General features: G+C 33.1%; 3 protein-coding genes across 5 annotated transcripts in view; 1 reads left to right on the plus strand and 2 right to left on the minus strand.

The window, feature by feature from the left end:
- The window catches only part of LOC127847032 (uncharacterized), a 149,864-nt gene that overhangs the window by 54,856 nt on the left and 74,543 nt on the right, over window positions 1-20,465 (plus strand). The gene's annotated exons all lie outside the window — the stretch shown is intronic.
- On the minus strand, window positions 40-20,109 carry LOC127848959 (ankycorbin-like). Its single transcript, XM_052381685.1, has 7 exons — window positions 19,855-20,109; window positions 19,279-19,564; window positions 18,905-19,006; window positions 11,336-11,545; window positions 10,217-10,930; window positions 9,237-9,307; window positions 40-162 (listed from the first exon to the last, which is right to left on the minus strand). Exons 2-7 carry the CDS (start codon window positions 19,556-19,558, stop codon window positions 40-42), a joined length of 1,500 nt encoding a protein of 499 aa, XP_052237645.1. The 5' UTR covers window positions 19,559-19,564; window positions 19,855-20,109.
- On the minus strand, window positions 16,354-18,622 carry LOC127847034 (uncharacterized). Of its 3 annotated transcripts, none has more exons than XR_008033792.1 (3): window positions 18,358-18,622; window positions 17,679-17,856; window positions 16,354-16,972 (listed from the first exon to the last, which is right to left on the minus strand). XR_008033792.1 is itself a non-coding variant. In XM_052378556.1 (3 exons), the coding sequence occupies exons 1-3, from the start codon at window positions 18,560-18,562 to the stop codon at window positions 16,963-16,965; spliced, it is 378 nt and encodes a 125-aa protein (XP_052234516.1). In that variant the 5' UTR covers window positions 18,563-18,622; the 3' UTR covers window positions 16,354-16,962. The 3 variants fall into 3 exon arrangements, 1 of the variants encoding a protein (XP_052234516.1); XR_008033791.1 differs by having other exon boundaries at window positions 17,679-17,864; XM_052378556.1 differs by having other exon boundaries at window positions 17,679-17,864; window positions 18,381-18,622.

Consider the following 20,465-nt stretch of genomic DNA (forward strand, 5'->3'; position numbering starts at 1 on the left):
CAGAAAGTTGGCCTCAATGAGGTCGCCTTAAGTGCTGCTCTAGATGGGGAACTCATGAGAGTCAGTGGTTCCCATCTCCAGGGCGTCTTGCTTTTTCATGGGCGCTTGCAGTGACTCGGTTCCAGCAAGGTCCACTCCCTGCACTTTACACGAGCACTGCACCTGAAATCTGTCAAAAATACTTCATGAAAATCACATTTATTTTAGTATTTGCCATTTATTATGACACTGAAAATATGAATGTCGGATTCAGTAGAAGAAACAAAGATGCACACTTGTTGCAAACAAACCGTTTTCTTTTTAAAGTAAACAAGCAATGTGTTTGTGAAACATTATGTACCTATATATTTGACCTTTGACCTTGAAGGATGACCTTTACCTCGACCTTTCACCACTCAACATGTGCAGCTCTATAAGATACAAATGCATGCCAAATATCAAGTTGCTATCTTCAATATTGCAAAAGTGTACGATCAAATGAGCGATTTTGACACATATTTTTGACCTTTGACCTTGAAGGATGACCTTGACCTTGACTTTTTACCACTCAAAATGTGCAACTCCATGAGATACACATGCTTGCCAAATATGAAGTTGCTATCTTCAATATAGCAAAAGTAATTGCAGAATGGTAAAGTTGTCGCAAACAGACCAACAGTCCAACAGACAGGGCAAAAACAATATGTCCCCCACTATAGTTGTAGGGGAAATAAAAAGGGTAATAATTATAAATAATTGCCAGGACAGAGTTATGGGCCTTTGATGTTTTTTCATATAATGTAGTGCAGAGCTAATGATGGTGTCCTTATACTAATTATAAATCACATAAAATAAAAATATCTATAAAGACTGCGTATGTATGTGTGTGTGATTGAGAAAATCATCAACTACTTAATATCTTTTTAATATGAATATTGAATATCATACACTATGACAACACAAAATATTCTTTGTATAATTTATATGTAAATTATGTGAGTTGCTGTTTATATGGGATCCCCAACAGGATTTGAACGTGGATTTCCTCTCCAAATGGAAAGGTGTGTTTGCTTACACTATAAGTTTTTTTTCATTAACAGCAGAATTGCTTACAATTCTTTCTGGCAACTTCATTAACTATTTCCATTAGTCTTGATACATAAATGTCTCAATACATGTTTGAAGCTATTAAAAACAAAATTCATTTTTCATCTGCTTTTTAAGGCAGCTGTCACTTATGAAATGTACCATAAAGGCTCGCCTTAAGAACTGCTCTGGATCAATAACTCGTGTGGGTCAGAGGTTCCAATCTCCAGGGCAACTAGCCTATTCATAGGCAATGGCAGTGACTAGGGTGCTTCCTATCGAGTCACTTTAAGGGGGAGTCCCAGTTCAAGCAAGATCCTGTCCCTGTTCTTTCCACAACCACTGAACCTGAAATCAGAAAAAGAAACTTTATTAAAATCACATATTTGTTAAAGAAACAATGAAATACCTTTATTATGTTAATTGGTTATTGTTAGGGATTGAAAATCTCAAAAGATAACCCGTCGTATTTATTAACATCGGATGGAACAGTTGAGGCCATAAGAAACTGCAACAAAAAAACGAAACAAATATTTAATTGGTGTTCGATGTTTCGATTACCATTAAAAGTTTGATATAAAAATAAGGTTTTGGATTCGACAATGGCACCGATAAGTTCGTGTAGAGTTTGTTTTTCAACAAAGATTAAATACAATCGAAGTGTAATCGGAGGAACGTATCCATCGGTCAAGATTAGAAAATATGAACATAGTCATCATAATTGAAGTGGTGTTTCCTAAAAAAAAAACGACAAAACCATCGTCTTCTCTTCAGCTATAATTAAGCGATTTAGTAACATTATAAATACTGACATATGCCACTCCATCAAATTTGTTGATGCAATACTGACCCTAAATGTGGTAAATAGAATTGGATTTTTTAGGTGAGTAGGAAGGAATAATACAGTCGCATGTATAAGTCGTTTAATTTTGAAACAGTATGTTGGTAAAAATACATATCATATTTTTTATTTGTGCTGGAAGATTATCGGAAATAAAACAACTGTCAAAAGGCAACACTAGCGTAACGATATAATGTAATGTTTGACATTAATATTCCTTAATATAAAAACTGTGTTTACATTGATTTAATTATTGTTTTGATTAATATATATTTCTTCTCTGTCGTTCTCATTGCACATTCACAATTGTAATTGTTTTTATCGTTTGAAACGTTTGTTTATGCTTGTCGTAATTTGCACGTTTAAGAATCTGAATACGTCTGATTGTTAGAATGATTTGAATGATATAATTGAAAGATAAATCAAACTTGTTCGTACTATTTATTTTCAATTTATTTTAAGTATGGTTAGTTTAGTATATCATAAATTTTAAAAAAGAAATATAGAGGATATTTGTTGGTTTTGGTAATGTTACGAATTTAAGTCCCGATTTGTCAGAGAAATTAATGCTTAAACGAGTGTATTGAAAACAAAAATCTACCGAAATAGAAGCGTTTAAAATCATATATATTTATATTTAAAAAGGGTTAAACTAGAATCATTAGAGAATGATAATATCACGTGTCAACATACTTCCGCAATTTCTATAAAACAGTGTTCATGATCACTAACTTCGCTTGTTTTCTCTTCAAGATCTAACTCTGAAAGTTCTGACACAAATAACACTTCAAAGCAATGATATTAGGTACAATATCCTAATTCTGTGTACTTTTATACTTAGTTAAATGAGTTGTAGTTACATTAGTCATTACAAATTTACGATATCTTGATGCCCGACTTCATAGGTCAAGTGTATTCAAATATTGAGTGCTTAGTAGTGCCCTCTTCTTATTAAATAAATGTTGTTTTAAAACTGTCATTTTCTAAAGATTAACCCGAAATGTTTAATTTTAAAATTGTAAAACTCTCTTTAAGATTAGCATATAGTCGTCTTTTTGTCCGTCCGTTTGAGCAATCATTTTTAAGAAACAGATTTTCGTGTGTATTTAAAAAAAAATATTCTATAATATTTGTATTTATGTCCGTCCTTTAATCCTTCCTTCTTTATGTACGCCAATGTTTTGATTTCCGCTCGAGATCGCATACACTTATGATTCATATTTTAGAAAACGTCATATGCAGCATCCCTTTTAAGTGGATATGTGCATCGAATTTTAAGGTCGTTTTTGTCGTTTCAGTATTCAAATGTCATATTGTAATGATGATTCGTTACCGTGATATTAGCGCACTTTAAGTTAGAGAGACTGTAAAATTATGCAGTATTTATTTCGGATGTACGTGCCTTATTGTCAGGTCTTTTCCGCTCCAGTGAGAATATAGGGAGTAACTGCCCCTTAAAATAATAAACCGTTGTCCACAGTTTATCTCGGACACTTATGGTCCGATATTGATGACACTTAATTTGCATCATATCTGTAGGCTGGATTGTGTCAAGTAATATTGGCGCAGTGAGTATAGCGAAGTATGCCCCTTTCATGAATAATAACATATGACTGTTTTACTTTTTGCCGCGAGATCTGTGGAGCCTAAAAGATGTTAATTTCATGATTGTCTGTATGCAGTTTTTTAATAGGCTGAACTGCACATGTTGTCGGGTCAGTCTGCATACTTAATATTGAGGGAGTTATTTACAGTCAAATAATGATGTGTTCCAGCATTAGAATCTCGGACACTTATCGATAACATTTCAGACTGTAATGCAGCATGCGGATGAATACGTCACACGTGTGTGTGTGTGTGTTTATGTGAATATATATATATATATATATATATATATATATATATATATATATATATATATATATATATATATATATATATATATATATATATATATATATGTCATTATACTAACTTTAATTATTAACATTTGCGTTGCAGCGTTAACGACCTGTCGAGGAATAAACATGGGCAGCTCTAGCAATGAAACACTGCCACCAATGACTTCAGCAGATCGGTTTGAAGATATTAAATCTTCAGAGCAGCAACGACTGCTTCCGACGGTGATTTTCCTTAGTCTGATCATCGGTACTGGACTAGTGGGGAACATCTTTGTCTTGTACGTTTTCGGAACTAAAACCGTACGAGATCACGTTGCTTATTCAGCAGTTCATGATTCAGAACTTGTGGATGTGCAAAGGGTCGAGGTTTATCAACGCGCTCGGCACGTGCACGACTTCTTTAATTTTGGTATTTATCGCTGTGGACCGATTCCTTAAAGTTTGTAGACCGTTCCAAAATCAAATAACGTACCGTATGGCGAAAGTGTTCTGTACATTGTCGGTGGTATTTGGAATCTTAGTGGCGCTTCCAGCGTTTTTTTGTACGGAAATACAACGTATGAGATAAAGCAGGAAATTTCAGAAGATGCGGTGTTACAATCCGAATGTTTAATCGCCGATAAAATGGATACCTCTTTATTAAAAGTTTACAACACAGCAATGTTGAGTGGTTTGTTCCTTATTGGAATTGTGACAATGTCTGTTTTGTATTGTCTAATCGGCTTCAAGATAAGGAAACAATCGAAACTGGTTGGACTTATGTCCGCGAGCGGTATGTCTAATCATATCATGCCAGCGACTGGTGTGAAGAATAGTGCCAGGATCCATGAACAAACAACTCACGTGGACGTCGTTGTTCGTAAAAGCAACGATATTTTAATGGAGGATAGTATCTGTAGACCTAGAGCAGTAAATTGCGCTGATTTTTCGTTGGTCAATAATGGGGAGTTTTCTTATGCAAGTTATAAAAATGAAAACCCTTTCGATGAAAATGTGTCTAACAAAAATACAGCTGATAAGCTTTCAGTTGTTAGAGAGAGTAGCGATGATACACAGGTTAACAAGATTTCTAACGAAACAAATCATATCAAAGCAGAATTTAAACCTGACAATACAATTGGGACCTCACAAAAGAGAGTGTCGTCCATAGATAGTCAAAATCAAATGGCTTCGTGTGGATTGTTAATCGACCCTACAGATTTACCAAAAACAGTTCAGTGTCGTAAGGATGCAAGTGCGAGAAAAACTACTGTGATTCTGTTTATTGTCTCCTTTACCTTTATTGTGAGTTATCTCCCGCGTGTGATCCTAATCGCAACTCGTGCTATGAAAGGCGAATTCGTTGAAGGGTTAAGCGACGATCGACGAGCCGTGTACATATTTTTCTCGCGCTTCTATTTTATGAACTGCGCAATTAAATTATGCCATATACGGTCTCTGCGATACCCGCTTTCGCAAGTTCTGTGCAGACATCTTCAGTAGGTGCTGTTCTCGAAAAATACGTCCTTGCAATGAGGTAAATGGAAACCGTGCTGAACTAGTTAATAACCTATGAGTTTACTAATGTTTGCAACTACAATTACGACATACACATGGACAGCGCTTGCAGCATGGGACGACTAGTTTACTCGAAATTGTTTCTACTTGCGATATGACGGTCAAAGCAAATGATTTGTGTTTAAGAAATAGAGTGTCAATGTTAACAGTTTTCTGGTATGAGTCAGTGTCCGATGATAAACACCAGTTTGTTTTCAGTATATATTTCTTTGAATCGAACTAAAGGACAAAATTCTAATTAAGTCATAGTATATCAGTTGTAAACAAAGTTGCAAATCCCATATACAAGTTGTCAGAAAATGCAATTACACTGCGAGGTCTTCAGTACAACAATTCTATGAAATTAACTGTAATTTTAGCTGCTTTGAATCAAATGATAGTTGTATCAGTCAATGTAAGGTTTGGTGTATGATATCCATGGCTAGTCTCTCTCTCTCTATATATATATATATAAATAAATAAATAAATAAATATATATTTATATATTAATAATGATAGAAAATACAAAAAATACAAATAATAATGATATGGTGATATTGATGATGCTGCAGCTGCTGATTATGTTGCTGCTACAAATGCTACTACTGCTGCTGAATATTACAATCATAATGGTTGTGATGGTGATGATGATGGTGATGATGATGATGATGATGATGACGAAGATGATTATGATGATGATGATGATGATGATGATGATGATGATGATGATGATGATGATGATGATGATGATGTCGATGATGATGATGATGATTATGATGATGATGATGATGCAATCTTATAATTTATTATAATAGCAATAAAGCTTACGTACATCAGTATCTTAATTATACAATTATACACAGATGAAACAGAACAGAGCAGAACATAAAATGTATCCTTGTCGCTTATATTCATATAAGGTGGTAAAAAGCACTTAGGCCATAATATTACTCCACGTTTGCATTCAGTACAACAACTCTTCTTTGTAAAAGCATATAAAATAGCGTTTAGCATTTGCACTTAAAGGTTTTATGTAAATGACATATTTAATATTAAAGATGATACATGTTGTTTTTTTCCGCCGATACAATTATTTTTATTTAAATTGTAAATTTATCATGATTAATTGCAGTATGTTTGCTTAATGTGCGTGTTGTTGAAATTCAACAGTGTGTGGTTTGCACTAGATGTGAAAGCTTGTATCATAAACTAGAAATTGCATAACTGATTTCTTTGTGAAATCGCTTGTGTCTTTGGTTTTGGTTTTAATTTATAGCGACAAAACATCATTTACAAGATGATAAATAATACCCAATTAACAAAAATCATAAATAGCTCTACTTTGTATAAATCGACATTTAAAATGTGTTGATTTGTAATGAAGATTATATTTTTAAACGGAATGTTACTATTATTCAAGGTTAATTATTGCATCGAACATTTCAATGTTATTTAACGTACAAACATCTATTGCATATTTAAATGTAATGTTGATTGTTACATGTAGATGGCATAGACGAATGAAGTTACATTTCATTTTTTATTTGCGCTAATTTAGCTACCTTACATTTTATCCCAACTTGATATATGATTTAGGCTCAAAGAGTCAAAAATACAAATTTCACAAAATACAGATTAATTTAACACAATGAACGTACCAACACACAACAAAACGTTAACAATTGTTCTTGTACACTTAAAGTACAGATTCCGTGTTCGTTGAGCTACTGAGTGAGGTTTATTTGAGATTTTACGAATCAATTGTGTTGGGACGATTTTACTCAATTCCACCTTAGTCAAACTATTATGCTTTCATTAGTTAAAATGACTTTCGTCAGAAGAAAACAACATGAAGGTAAAACAAATATGAACACTTTATAACATAAAATTCATTATTACCAATATGCTGTTTATATGTTCACATGTAGTGTTTACACGCATGGACATGAAACTCGATGTTGTACGGCCATGTTCACATTAATTGTTTACATTTATCAAAATTTCACTACATGTTCCCTTTTTGGAGATGTTCCCATCTTTGTTACCACAAATAGACATAAACTTCTTTGTTATACGAATATGTTCATATTTATTGTTTACACGTTTCGAAAATTTTCTGATGCCATAGGGCTTTGTTCATATTCATTTTCTACATTTATAGTCATGAACATGTGTCAAGCAATTCTGATTAATATAATCGTAATTATTTTATTGCCCAACGATTCTTAAAAATTAATTGATATCTAGACAAAAAACACTTCCAAATCTGACTTAAAAATCAAAAAAGCAAAACATAAAACAAAACAAAACCCGGATGTGATTTAAATTTAAAATATCCATTTTCGCCATAATAACCATTAACCAGATGGAAACAAGGGTTACAACACAAATGTTTACAATATAAACACTAGTGTTTATTTAAACAGTGAACTTCAATATTAAGCAATCCTGAAGTGAATGGCAGATATTCAAATCCGGCACGCAGCAATCTTTTATTTTGGACAAGTTATTCCGTGTGACCGCGAAATACGTTGCTAATACAAAGTATTGAAACAAAAACAACAACATGTACTCAAATTATAAATACTCAACCTTATGTAGACATGCCACGGTATAATGGTTTATTTACTCGAGTCGCGTTTTGTGAAAACAGTTCTGAATCCAGGTCGGTAAAGCCTTTGCAGTCTGCCTTTCGTATGAATTGCAGTGTAAAGAAACCTTTTCTAACAGAAAATCAGGCATAGGCGGAAAGTGTCTTCCTTGCGGACTGCAAAGGCTAGTCTGCGACAACACCTTTCTCACATGTATTAAGCATACACCGACATCATTTTTATCATTATACCAGATCATGGTTATGCAGGCGTCCTCATTATTTGTAAATCAAAGTTTGAACCTTCCACAACAAGTGTGTATTACCATCATAATTATGCTACGTAAGAAGAAGCTTTGACGTAAACTTACGCTCTATATTCTGAACAACACTGTATAATATATTCGACTAAAGACTTAAATCACGTTTGATAAAGTGTTTTATTTCCATTTTGACACACGCTGACATACATGGGTTTTAATACACCTGTTAACATGGTGAGTCACCAAATTTAAATGAACTGCAATGGTAAATATGTTTCACTATTGAATACACAAATACATGCTTGTCCTGAAAAGGGTTACATTTAAAAAAGTGCATTTGCCTAATCTGTTGCTCTGAAAAATCACAATAGGGGTTTAGGTCAATTCGGAAAAGCTTATTTAATTTCTTAAAGAATGAGTATAATAATAGCATTTCACTTCGACAAGCCTATAAATTTGATACGGAAACGTACCGATGCGGATGCAAAACGGTATGAAATTGAATGTTTACGAATCTATAAAGATGAGTTATACGGATATCACACGGTTAAATATGAAAGTACATATGTAAGGGCTTATTCACGACGGATAAGTAGCGACCCCTTGGATATAACAAAGCACCATTGAGAACGGTCGTATACGGATTTGAAGGAATCACCACGGTGCGAAACGACCTCTGGATGTTGGTTATTTTCTTAATTCCACTTATTAAACCTTAATTACTATAATTACAATTTAAGGTTGAGTTATACCAAATAATTATAGATTGAACACTAATGTGTTTATACGTGGACAATGTGTAAATGAATGGTTCAGAACAAAAAGAGAAACCATATTTAAGGTTTGGAAAAATGTCTCAGAATCATCCATTTTTCTGTCAATTGTTATTCGACTTTGATTTGTGATTCAGAATACCATAAGCTTATGAACTATTCGAATAAAGAATGTAACATAAAACTATCATATTAATACTCTACTCAATTAAAGCCAACGTTGCGGTCTGCTTATTAAGTATCATTTCTATCGTGCCAAGTTCCTACTTCAGCATCCTCGATAATTGCATCTTCATCTACAACAAATCCAACATCCACCTCTACAATGAAGCTTTCAACTTAAACAATTTATTCAACAAAAAGTTAGCCTTTAACAACCACATCAACCAATTATTCAACAACAACTACTCCCTCAGCAACAACGACTTGCCAACGACATCCTCGCCTTAGAATAAGGCGCATCAAACATCAGAACCCCAACTTAAACAACTGCTGCATTTTTTTAATTATAAATATGGCATGTGTATCTTTGCAAAAATGTGCAATATTGACTAAACAATAAATTGTAATACATACTTCCGTTTAAAAAAAACATCAAAGCTTTATTTAATGATCTCGAGTATTTATTTCGATTAACGTGTATACAGTTTGAGACTTAATATGTAAATATTACACTTTCAATTACACCAGATGGTAACGGTAATATTTATCCAATACGCACATTGTATTTACGGGTTCTTTCAGATGAGCTATGATGATCAATATGTTGTGACATTCATAGTGAAAGCTGCAGTTCGCCATATACACATTTATTCTCATACTGACCATGATGAAACTGTAAGATTTGGGTAATTGTCAAAGCTCGTCGTCATGCTTAACATCCATAGCCTCGGTGTATCAATAACAATTCCACTTTTGGGTTCCGACTATGGAGTTGGACGGACGGTCATGCAAGTGATCAACTAATCAGTAAAACAAAATTGACTTCGTCTTTCAAGATTTTTAAATGTTTACATAATGACGTGAAATAACCGCTGATAAGCTATCTATATCGTTTATTGACACTTACCGACCGATACATTCTTAATAAGCACGTATAAGCACGTATTATTGGCACAGATATACATGCTACACAATTCAATTAAATGTAACACAAAGGTCGCCTTACATCGCTCCGTGTACGTGTATCTCCGTGCAGAACTTAACCACCGAGCGGGACGGAAGTGACGTCTTTCGAGAGTTCATACTCTCAAGGGAATCGGACTTTCCCGACTGTGCGCCCATCTGCCGCTTGATGCCTAACAATGGACTGCAAGGTGCAGACTGGACTCGATCGCTCGCTGATTTCACGAATTTCGGTCTCGGACCGGGAGACCACGCGCCGTTTACCTTTTGCATATTCTTGTCTTTAAGGGATTCTGTACAAAAATTGTGTTCACAAAGATAGGTTGGTAAGTTATTTAACTTAAGATTTTTTTGCAATGCCTCATCTCCTACGTCATCAGAATCGGAAGAAAACGATGACGCAAGTTCAGGCCTTTTACAAGAAAGCACAGATTTTGACTCTTTGAAAAGATTTCTTCGACTAGATACCGGAGATATTGATGATGCGTTTGGCGATTTTCCGGTCTCTGATACAAGTTTACTGAAAGGTATAGGTATGAAATTGAGAGTTTCGGGAGACATAATTTTCTCTTTCAGTGTTGGAGACATGGAATACGGGGGAGACATTGAGGTCCTAGCATTTGGCGACAGTATAGATTCTGATATGTGATTATTGTCACAGGAACTAGATGTTGACGTCGTTGGTATGGTAATGGCGCTTGGTTTGTTGTTATTTCCACCTGAGGATGGTTTACGTAGGATTCCTCTTATGTGTGTGTAGAGGTTGTCGTCTTGATAGAACAGGTTGTGTTTTTCGTCATTGATTATCCACATCTTGTCCACGCTTAAATCGTACCCTGGAATGTACATTGAACATTGCAAATATAACAATGTGTTTCATATCGCAACATGTGTACAACAAGCGATAAATGTAAACGATTAACAAATTGTATCAATCATTGGTATTTATGGACGCAGAACTAAGGCTTAATCTAAGAACAATTAGTTAGACTTAAAGGCTGGAGACTTAAGCAAGTGTTTATTATTTCTTAAACAAGAAAAAAGATATTTAATTTAACCAGTAACATGAATATAAACAGTCAGATGCGAATCATAAAACTAAATCCATCAACTCTGATGATCTCATGAGATATTTTCACTTTAAATCCTTGAAAGAAAACTGGAAGCCTAAATTCAAGGAAGCAGAACAACAATTTCAGGCGAAGTAGCCAACTACTTAAAAAAACAACTAACGTATGTACCTGTTTCGACTAAAGTCCTTGCACAGTCCAAACTCTTCATACACGGACTATGAATGGCCATATAAAATGGAGTTCTGCCAAGATTGTCGCATATCGTGACGTCACTTCCGCTTTTGATAATCAGCTCTGACGTCATGCGGCTTCCTTCTTGAAGAGCTATCAGCAATGCTGTCTGCTCAGATTTGTTACGTATATTCAAATCAGCTTGGCCTAAAGAACAAAGCAAACACTTACATTTGTGAATGATACGTTATTGGAATCAGGTTTCTTTACTTCAGTGATCTTGGTTTTCATTAATATTCTGCGTAGAAAGCTCATTTTGGATTTTAGGCGGTCGATCTTTTCAGCTTAAAAGTTTAGCAAGAGTAGACGGATACTTGACTTTTATTTATTGTTTTTAATAATTGAATTGAATTATCATGACAATCGTTTCTTATGAAACTTAAAAACTTAAATTAAATGGTGTAAGCAACACTTTTAAACAAGACGTTAACGCACTTTATCAGGAGAGTTGTCGCCCTATGCTCTCACAATGTAATTTAACCGATACTGATAGTGATTTGAAGAGGTATTCTGATTAATAATGCATCATTGATCAAATAAAATAAGTAAGTGTGAATGTTAAATGTCACAGGTTTAACATAATAAGATGGTATAGAGTTTGTAATTTTAGTGTGTTGTTGAATTTCAGCCATGTTTTTAAGATTGTTTCGTTAATATATTTACAAAATGCAAAGAGCTATGTGTATTGGTCTAAATTATTGCGCACTCATGAAACCTAATAATTCAAACCTTAAACTGCTGATGTCATCGAACGGTCAAATTTTAAAAATCGGCCGATTTGAAAACTATTCAACTATTCACTTAATGAAAATTTAATAACAACTTTCACTACACTTTAAAGGGGCTTGTTCACACTTAAATTGCATTTTTTGAAGTTTTTCATTTAATGCTTTAAATTCCTAAATTTAAACATCGCAAATAACGTGCTCCAGTATAAAACAAAAATAAAGTTAAAATAAGAAAGAAAAAAGTAAGCCGCACCAAGGCTCGAATCACTGACCCTCGGATCGGGTTTTTCCCCGACTAAATATAGATTTTAAATGTAAATTTAAATATAAACACGCATTGTGACAACAACAACAACAACAAATATGGCGGAATCTGTATTGTCAAACACGGAAGAAGAAGGTAAAATATGTTTTTTATTGTAAAACTCAATAGTGCGTATGATTTTCTTTTTATAAAAGTAGATTAAAATAGTATAACTGATCAAATGATTCGTTTTCGTTACATAAGTATATGCATATACATCACAGAACGCGTAAATACTGATTATCTCGTTTACACTCGAGTTACAGAGACTAAAATTAAAAGCCAAGTTGAATACAGAATTAACTTTAGTATTCGCGCAAATAAATTAAATTTATCATTAGCCTTGGAGTACTGAGATCATTTAAACAGTACAGTATCTTTTTCTTTCCTCATAACTGACAGTGACAACATTATTTGTTGGCAGGCAATTCAAGATGCTGTGCATTTATTGACATATTCATTATTGTGTGTTATATGACAATTACATTTATTATTAACTAAAATGCATTTGAATGGTACTGGTAGTTTATTAATTTAAACCCAAAACTCATAGTTAACCCTTTAAGTGCTGGAACCAAATTTTGAAGGCCTGTGCAAACAGTTTGGTTCCAGATGAGACGCCACAGAACGTGGCGTCTCATCAGGATCCAAACTGTTTGCTATTCTGATAGTATTCTTTGAAAAAAATCGAAGAAATGGCTAATTTTGGAAATTCAGCGGATGACATTTAGCAGATGACACATTTCCCAGCATGCAAAGGGTTAATGTATTTATATCAGTTTCTTCTGCACAGCTATTTTATAAATAAATTGAATAACCAAAATATTTTTGAAAATAGTAACACAGTTTAGTAATTCATGGCATCAAATGCATGTATCTGGCGCCAGACAACTCGCCCAAATACCAACTTGCCCCAAAACAAACTCGCAACAAAGATATGGTCACTCGCTCCAACCCAGAGACATCTCGCCCCAATTTATTTTCGTGCATCTTATTGTTTCTTTATTTAAAGTATTTTATCTTTATATTCTTTGTTAATTTAGCAAAGCACGTATATATTTTGATAAATGTGTATTTCAACAGTACATTGTATTTTGAATAAATCAAATACAGGTCATCTGAAATGCATGTATCATTATATTTGTAAAAGCCAAGAATATTCTGGATATTCCTCTTTTTTCAATTGTTTTGAATATCCTCAAGATTTGATTTCCTGAATTTTGAAGAAAACTTATTAGATAATAATACCACATATTTACAACTCACTTTTTTAATAGAGACCATAAATAGTTTTAAAAAGTGGTTTAAATTGTGTATTTACTTTTTCAATAGGATACAACCATAATTAAACCAAGAAGTTTATGAAGAAGGGATCTCTGGAATTTGTCACTTTGGTACAAGAAACAGAAAATGTATACTTATTTAGCTGCATTTTTTTTCTGTTGATTTCATTTGAGAATATTGAAATAATTTGTAGATAATGTTTTCAGATATTCAGGCAAGTTGAGATTTCATTAAACATTTTTTATGTCATTTCACAATATTCTTGAATGGAAACAGAAAAAAAAAACAGTTCAACGCACTAATTGTTGATATATAAAACAAAGTCTTTGTATGTAAAACTGTGTTGCTACATGAGCAAAGAATTTAAAAAATGATCCTACACTACACTAGGTGAATATTGAAATTTTACAAAAAAATCTGACAGGAATGTTAAAAAATGGTGTCATGAAAAATAAAAAATTCTATATGTACATGTAGCTACATCTTGTGTCAAATTCTTAGCTTTATGTTCAAAACATTTATTGTTAAATCCAAAATGTCTTTTCAAGGATATCATAGACCACCTTACTTATACGGAAGCATAGGAGCTGTTGAAGGAAATTGCTGCCAGACAGTCCACAGTTATCACTGACAGCCTGTCCTGGCCCAGCTGGGACCATCCTCAAGCTAACCATGATGATGTGTTTGCAAGAATTGTCCATTTGGTAGAACATGATGAAGACGAGCTTTGTTGTGGCATGGCCTGACAATACTTTACAAGCCAGAGACCAGTATGTTTACTGTTGTTGAATATGACCCATTTTTCATGTTTATTTTTCTGTGGGCCTGTTTAACAGAATTAATAATGCACTTTATCTATTTCAAATATGTTATTTTTCTGTGGACTGTTTAACGGAATTATTAATGCATTTAATCTATATCAAATATTTTATTTGTCCGTGGGCCTGTTTAACCGAATTAGTAATGCATTTTATCTTTATCAAATATTGTTGCTTGTAATATGAATATAGAACACGTAAAACTACTCATGTAATTGTCTCAGCTTAAAATTAAAAGTGTAGAAAATTTAACTCCTTTACTGTCGAAAAAGTGGCCATTATGTTCCTGCATCTTAAAAGTTGGACAATAACAGCTAATATATATATATATATAAAAAAAAATATATATATATATATATATATATATATATATATATATATATATATATATATATATATATATAGATAGATAGATAGATAGATAGATAGATAGATAGATAGATAGATAGATAGATAGATAGATAGATAGATAGATAGATAGATAGATAGATAGATAGATAGATAGATAGATAGATAGATAGATAGATAGATAGATAGATAGATAGATAGATAGATAGATAGATAGATAGATAGATAGATAGATAGATAGATAGATAGATAGATAGATAGATAGATAGATAGATAGATTTAGCAAGGGGTTTTGAGTTTTTTATGTGTTCATATTTTTCAGAAAAAGGGTTAAGTGGTGACTGATCCTCTCACCCTCCTTATCCAGGAAACGTTTCGGAACAACGTGTTGGCACTGAAGATGTGGAGGACACAGATTGATCACAGTACATCCTTTGGATACATGAACACCTTCAACGGGACGACAACAAAACTGTACCTGCCTTTTTTTTTGAAAAGAAGTAGTTAATAAAATTATTGTTAACAGCTTTTTTAGTCTTGTTGTTTAAGAATGCTTGCAACATTTAAGTGGATAAACGGTTGTTTTAAATTTGAAGCTTCAGTAATGCATTCTTTATTAAATGATGTAATCTTATTTCTTTCAATATAGTGTAAATAATAAGAACATAAATATCCTTTGTATACAAAATGAAAACCAAGTTTACTGTTTTATTAATCATTATTTATTTATCTTGTTCTTTTGTCAGAAATATTACAGGGGCATACATACACTATTCCTTAAATAAAAGGGGCAGTTCTTAGAAAATTAACATGTATTTTTAGCAATGCATATTCAAACTTTTTCCACATTTATAATCAGCAACAATATGTAAGTATTATAATGTAACACAAATTAATACTATGAATTTACTACTGATTTTGCCGTGCCTGTCATCAAATAAACATGTTTTACTCTAAGTTTCTTAAAAGATGTTATGTGGAAGACTTAATCAATCATTTAATATATATTTGAGCCTCGCTCTTGGAAAAGGGGGTTTAATGCATGTACTTAAGGTTGTCCAAGATTAGGCTGTGCAGACTGCACAGGCTAATCAGGGGCAACACTTTCCGCCTTATCTGGATTTTCTCTCTCCCTTTCAACAAAAAATACAATAAAGCAGCAATTGTCTGCCTGATTGGTATGATCAGCACATGTTAATCTCGTACGACAATTTACGCACATGCATTAAGCCCCATTTTCCCAGGGCAAGGCTCACCTATTTAGGTTTTAGCTGTCTATATGCTCTTTAACTTTTGAATCATGATACAGTTTCATATAATAATGTATAATGAGTCGTTTTTAATTGATGCATATTCTTTTGTTCAGTGTTAAACTCAACATGTATTATAATAAGGTGTTCACTTAACATTCTTGCAGTAATGTTTTGCTGTGTAATATACATGTAATAATAAATCAAAATTGAACAAACTAGCTTCTTATTTCTTCATGTTATTTATTAAAACATTTTAAAACAAAACCACAAAATCCATAACATACTGAACACAAAACATAATACTCTATATTCATGAAACAAAACTATAATTGATAACATTTTGAATAAATGTTTCCAACTTTCAACATTTGACAGATCAAATTATTTCTGAATTCCACCAATTTTTTATTTATGGATAAACAGCACTTTATCATCTTTATGACAGTTTATGTAAGGCTATTACAATAAATGGTTGTTTATAGACTGATAAACAATGGAAAACAATACATAATCTATATATAGCATTGTGCTTTGATGTCATTGTTAATGGAACATAAACAAATGTGGTGTGCAGCACGCACTCAATATTGACTATGGTAGCTTATACCTAAAAGAGTCAATAATTCCTTTTCATAGTCTTTACTTGTGACAAAAAAATCAGGAAAATGCTGAGCCCAGTGTTTATTTAGCTATTTGCCAGACAAGGTTTTCACAAATTCTTCTGTTTCAGAGTGACCTATGATCAAATACTTTGGATCCTCTATTGTAATAACAAAACAATTAATTCACCATGTTTGATCCACCGCCACCGTCCAATTGTTGGCTGCCTTCAATTTACTCTGAAATAACATATAAGCATATTTGTAATTTTGAAATGTACACTAAAACTTATCATGAAATTTGTTTGCTATTTTAAACATTATTTTATTCATATCATGCCAATCAGGTAACATACCAATACTTTTTTGGGCTACTTGATTCACCAGAGTTAACTTATGAACCTACCAATACATTTCTGGGCTACTTGATTCACCAGTATTAACTTATGAACCTACCAATACTTTTCTGGGCTACTTGATTCACCAGTATTAACTTATGAACCTACCAATACTTTTCTGGGCTACTTGATTCACCAGTATTAACTTATGAACCTATCAATACTTTTCTGGGCTACTTGATTCACCAGTATAAACTTATGAACCTACCAATACTTTTCTTGGCTTCTTGATTCACCAGTATGAGCTTATTATATGATGAAGTTATCATACTTGAGTCACTAACTGACAATTACTGTACAACTAGAGATTGGAGGAGAATGGCATTGAAATAATTTCATGACCAATCACCATGCAAGTTATCTGAACGGTTCAGAAAACAAACCAGTTATCGGATATCCTCTGGTTTTCATAACATAAAAAGTTTCTGGTAAAAAAATGATAAAGCAATTATATTACCAATGAACTTTAGGAAGCACATATAATCTTATTGAATATAAATATATTATTTTATCAATTAAAATATGCTAAGACATGGTTGTTTGCATACTCTAAGTAAGCTGTTATCTCTCCAATTCCTGACACATGACCAGGTGTGGTACTTCCCTGTGACACAAATGACAGGCCAGGACCTGGCGGGGGCTGATGACCGTGCATAGGTGAAGAGTTTGTTGTTCTAACATTATGCTGAACAGTCAAACTTGCAATAGTTTGGCCGGCACGTCTTCCTAAATACCTTAAAAAGAAGGTTTGTATTAGATTATAAAATTGATCACATATCAATTTAAAGAAAAAACAAAATTGATGTTAAAATCAGGGAATAAACTGTATAATCATATAATTATATCATGATAATAGATTACATAATATAACATATACATTTGCATACCAGTATATTTTATAATATAATATATACCGAATAAATAAATAATTCATAATTCATCATTTATCATTAATTTCATGCTTCATTTGACTCGTGTTGGAGTGTTCCTTATAAGTTATAACGAATTCATTAAATTGATACGAACATCTTGGCATAGGGGCATAAAGGCTTATTTTAAAACGCGCAATGAACAAATTATGTTATCAGTGCGTATCTGGTTTCGTTGCAGAGTAAAATATCCATACAATAAAACTAAATACCTATCCAAACTTTTGCTAAAATTCCTTTGTAAACAGGCAACACTTGCCAAAAACTAAACGTAGCTTCTAAAATATGACTTACAAACAATTCGTGTGTTTAAGCCATTACCCTGTCTTCGTCTCTTCCAACGATACTCCTATGGTTCTGCAAACACTCAGTCTTGTCGCCAAGATTGAATAAATTCGAGCGATGTCGCTGGCTCCGGCTTTTGTTTCTCTTTTTTTATATTTTCGATCACAGAAATGAGATGCATTGTTTGTAAACCAAAAGCGGATAAGCGCAGCGCGCATGCGCAGGCTGCATTCTGGTATACTAGTTGGGATCCCATTCACAATTTCTGACTAAAAATAACTGATTTCGCGTCTGAGACGCTTTATAATTTTCAGGTTTTCAAAGCGTCAAAAGTTGCATTTGATGGAAATTTTAGAGCATGGAAACAATTTGGTATTTTTTTAAAGCAAATATCATAACTACAATGAAAATTTGCAAATCCGAAACAATTTTTTTCAATTTTGTCAATTTATCAAAGTGTGAACAAGCCCGTTTCAGTAGTATAATAAAACTTCGAATTTGAGCGAGGTCATGTACAAAAACAGTTGATGTATTTCTGCAACTTTGCCTCATGTTTATACCTTGCGAGATCAGTATCCTGGCTGCTTCACAATAGTCATAGTAGGCCGCCCTCATCAGAGGTGTGTCTCCTTTGAAGTTGGCGGCATCCACGATAACTCGTCCTTTAAGGGACAAACAAACAACTTTGGAGAATCGTATCAAATGAAGCTCTTGCCTACTTGAACTTCTTTTTCCAACTTAGAATATATTTTTCCAAATACCATTTGCAGTTATACACAATGTAAGTAACAAAACAACAACAACATCAAAGAAACAAACACATTCGAATTTGTTCTTTACGATATGCATAGTCTATTAAATAGCAGTTTCTACATCAATAAAACACTTCCATATTTTTTTAGAATCGCATTTAAATACAATTAATGCCTCTTACCACTTCCTATGAGAAGCTTGGCAGCATCACAATTGCCTTCATCTACTGCTAGATGAAGTGCAGTGTTTCCGTTAAAGTCCGTTACGTTGACGTCACATTTCGATGTCAGCAGAAAGTTTACTATCGCCAGTCTATTCAACGTCGCTGCGGTCATAAGAGGTGTAGTTCCATTTTCGGCACGGGTGTTCCAGGCCATGACATCATCCTCGATACAACGTTTAACGGAAGTGATGTCATCATTGAAGATATATTCGTAGATCTTGTTTACAATTTCCTTCATTTTACCCTGAAGATATATACAATACTGTAAGTGCTCATACACATCGAATAACGGAATAACTAAGCATTATTTGTCAAAAGTAATTACAGTTTGTTTCTTAATTCACAGGATTTTGAGACAAGATAGTCAAATAGTAAAATAATGAATTTTGTATCTTTATGGCATTTCAAATAAACATAAACTGTAAGCCTGGTTTTATTCTTGCTGTAACCCATTAATATATATACCTAGCTTAAAATTCATTAGATACGAAATATCTGGAATATCAATCGAAACTTAAATGATATATAATGTACCTTGTATCTTTTTGAATAAACGTCAAGCACTATTTTTGCCAAAGTGTTTAAAACAGCCAACACAAAGCCTAACCCACGACTTTAAAATCGAATGCATGTAATAATTTAAGTTAAAAATCATGTCATCATCATGGAAAAACGTCCATAGCAAGCTCTAGTTCCTTCTTTTTACGACAATGGACAACTTAATAGACTTAAACACAAACGCCAATTTACGAAATTTGCCATTAAAAACTAAGTACGTGCAATTATTTCTTGTTGTTTATTGTATCTATGTTATAGTGAAATGATCCGATCAAAACTTTATCTTGCCTATATAATAACGACGTATGAATATTTAAATTGTCGACGATATCTTGATAACAATACCATCGGAGTATGAATGTGGTAAAATGTCGATAGGTTTACTTGACACACATATACACCTCGGCGGTTTTCGCGTATGTTTTACAGGATGTAAGTGCAAAATTAACGTCAGCGACTGTCAAAATACAACAATAGTCTACTGTTCATATACAGTTTAATTAACCCATGTTTTCTGGTTCATAATTATTTCTGACAAGTATGCAAGATGAACCATGTTTTTAACGAATAGCCATTATGAAGAACGC

The sequence above is a fragment of the Dreissena polymorpha genome, chromosome 10 (assembly GCF_020536995.1).
Source record: "Dreissena polymorpha isolate Duluth1 chromosome 10, UMN_Dpol_1.0, whole genome shotgun sequence".
Taxonomy (NCBI): Eukaryota; Metazoa; Mollusca; class Bivalvia; order Myida; family Dreissenidae; genus Dreissena; species Dreissena polymorpha.

Excerpts from the sequence above, each read along its gene's own strand:
- LOC127847034 (XM_052378556.1), bottom strand. The coding sequence starts at position 18,562 with ATGCGCGCTGCGCTTATCCGCTTTTGGTTTACAAACAATGCATCTCAT. Across the intron at positions 17,865-18,380 it reads TTGGAAGAGACGAAGACAGG|GTATTTAGGAAGACGTGCCG; the intron begins GTAATGGCTTAA and ends CTTCTTTTTAAG.
- LOC127848959 (XM_052381685.1), bottom strand. The coding sequence starts at position 19,558 with ATGAAGGAAATTGTAAACAAGATCTACGAATATATCTTCAATGATGAC. Across the intron at positions 19,007-19,278 it reads CAAGCTTCTCATAGGAAGTG|GACGAGTTATCGTGGATGCC; the intron begins GTAAGAGGCATT and ends TGTCCCTTAAAG. Across the intron at positions 9,308-10,216 it reads AAAGTCCGATTCCCTTGAGA|TTGAAAGCTTCATTGTAGAG; the intron begins GTATGAACTCTC and ends AAATTGTTTAAG.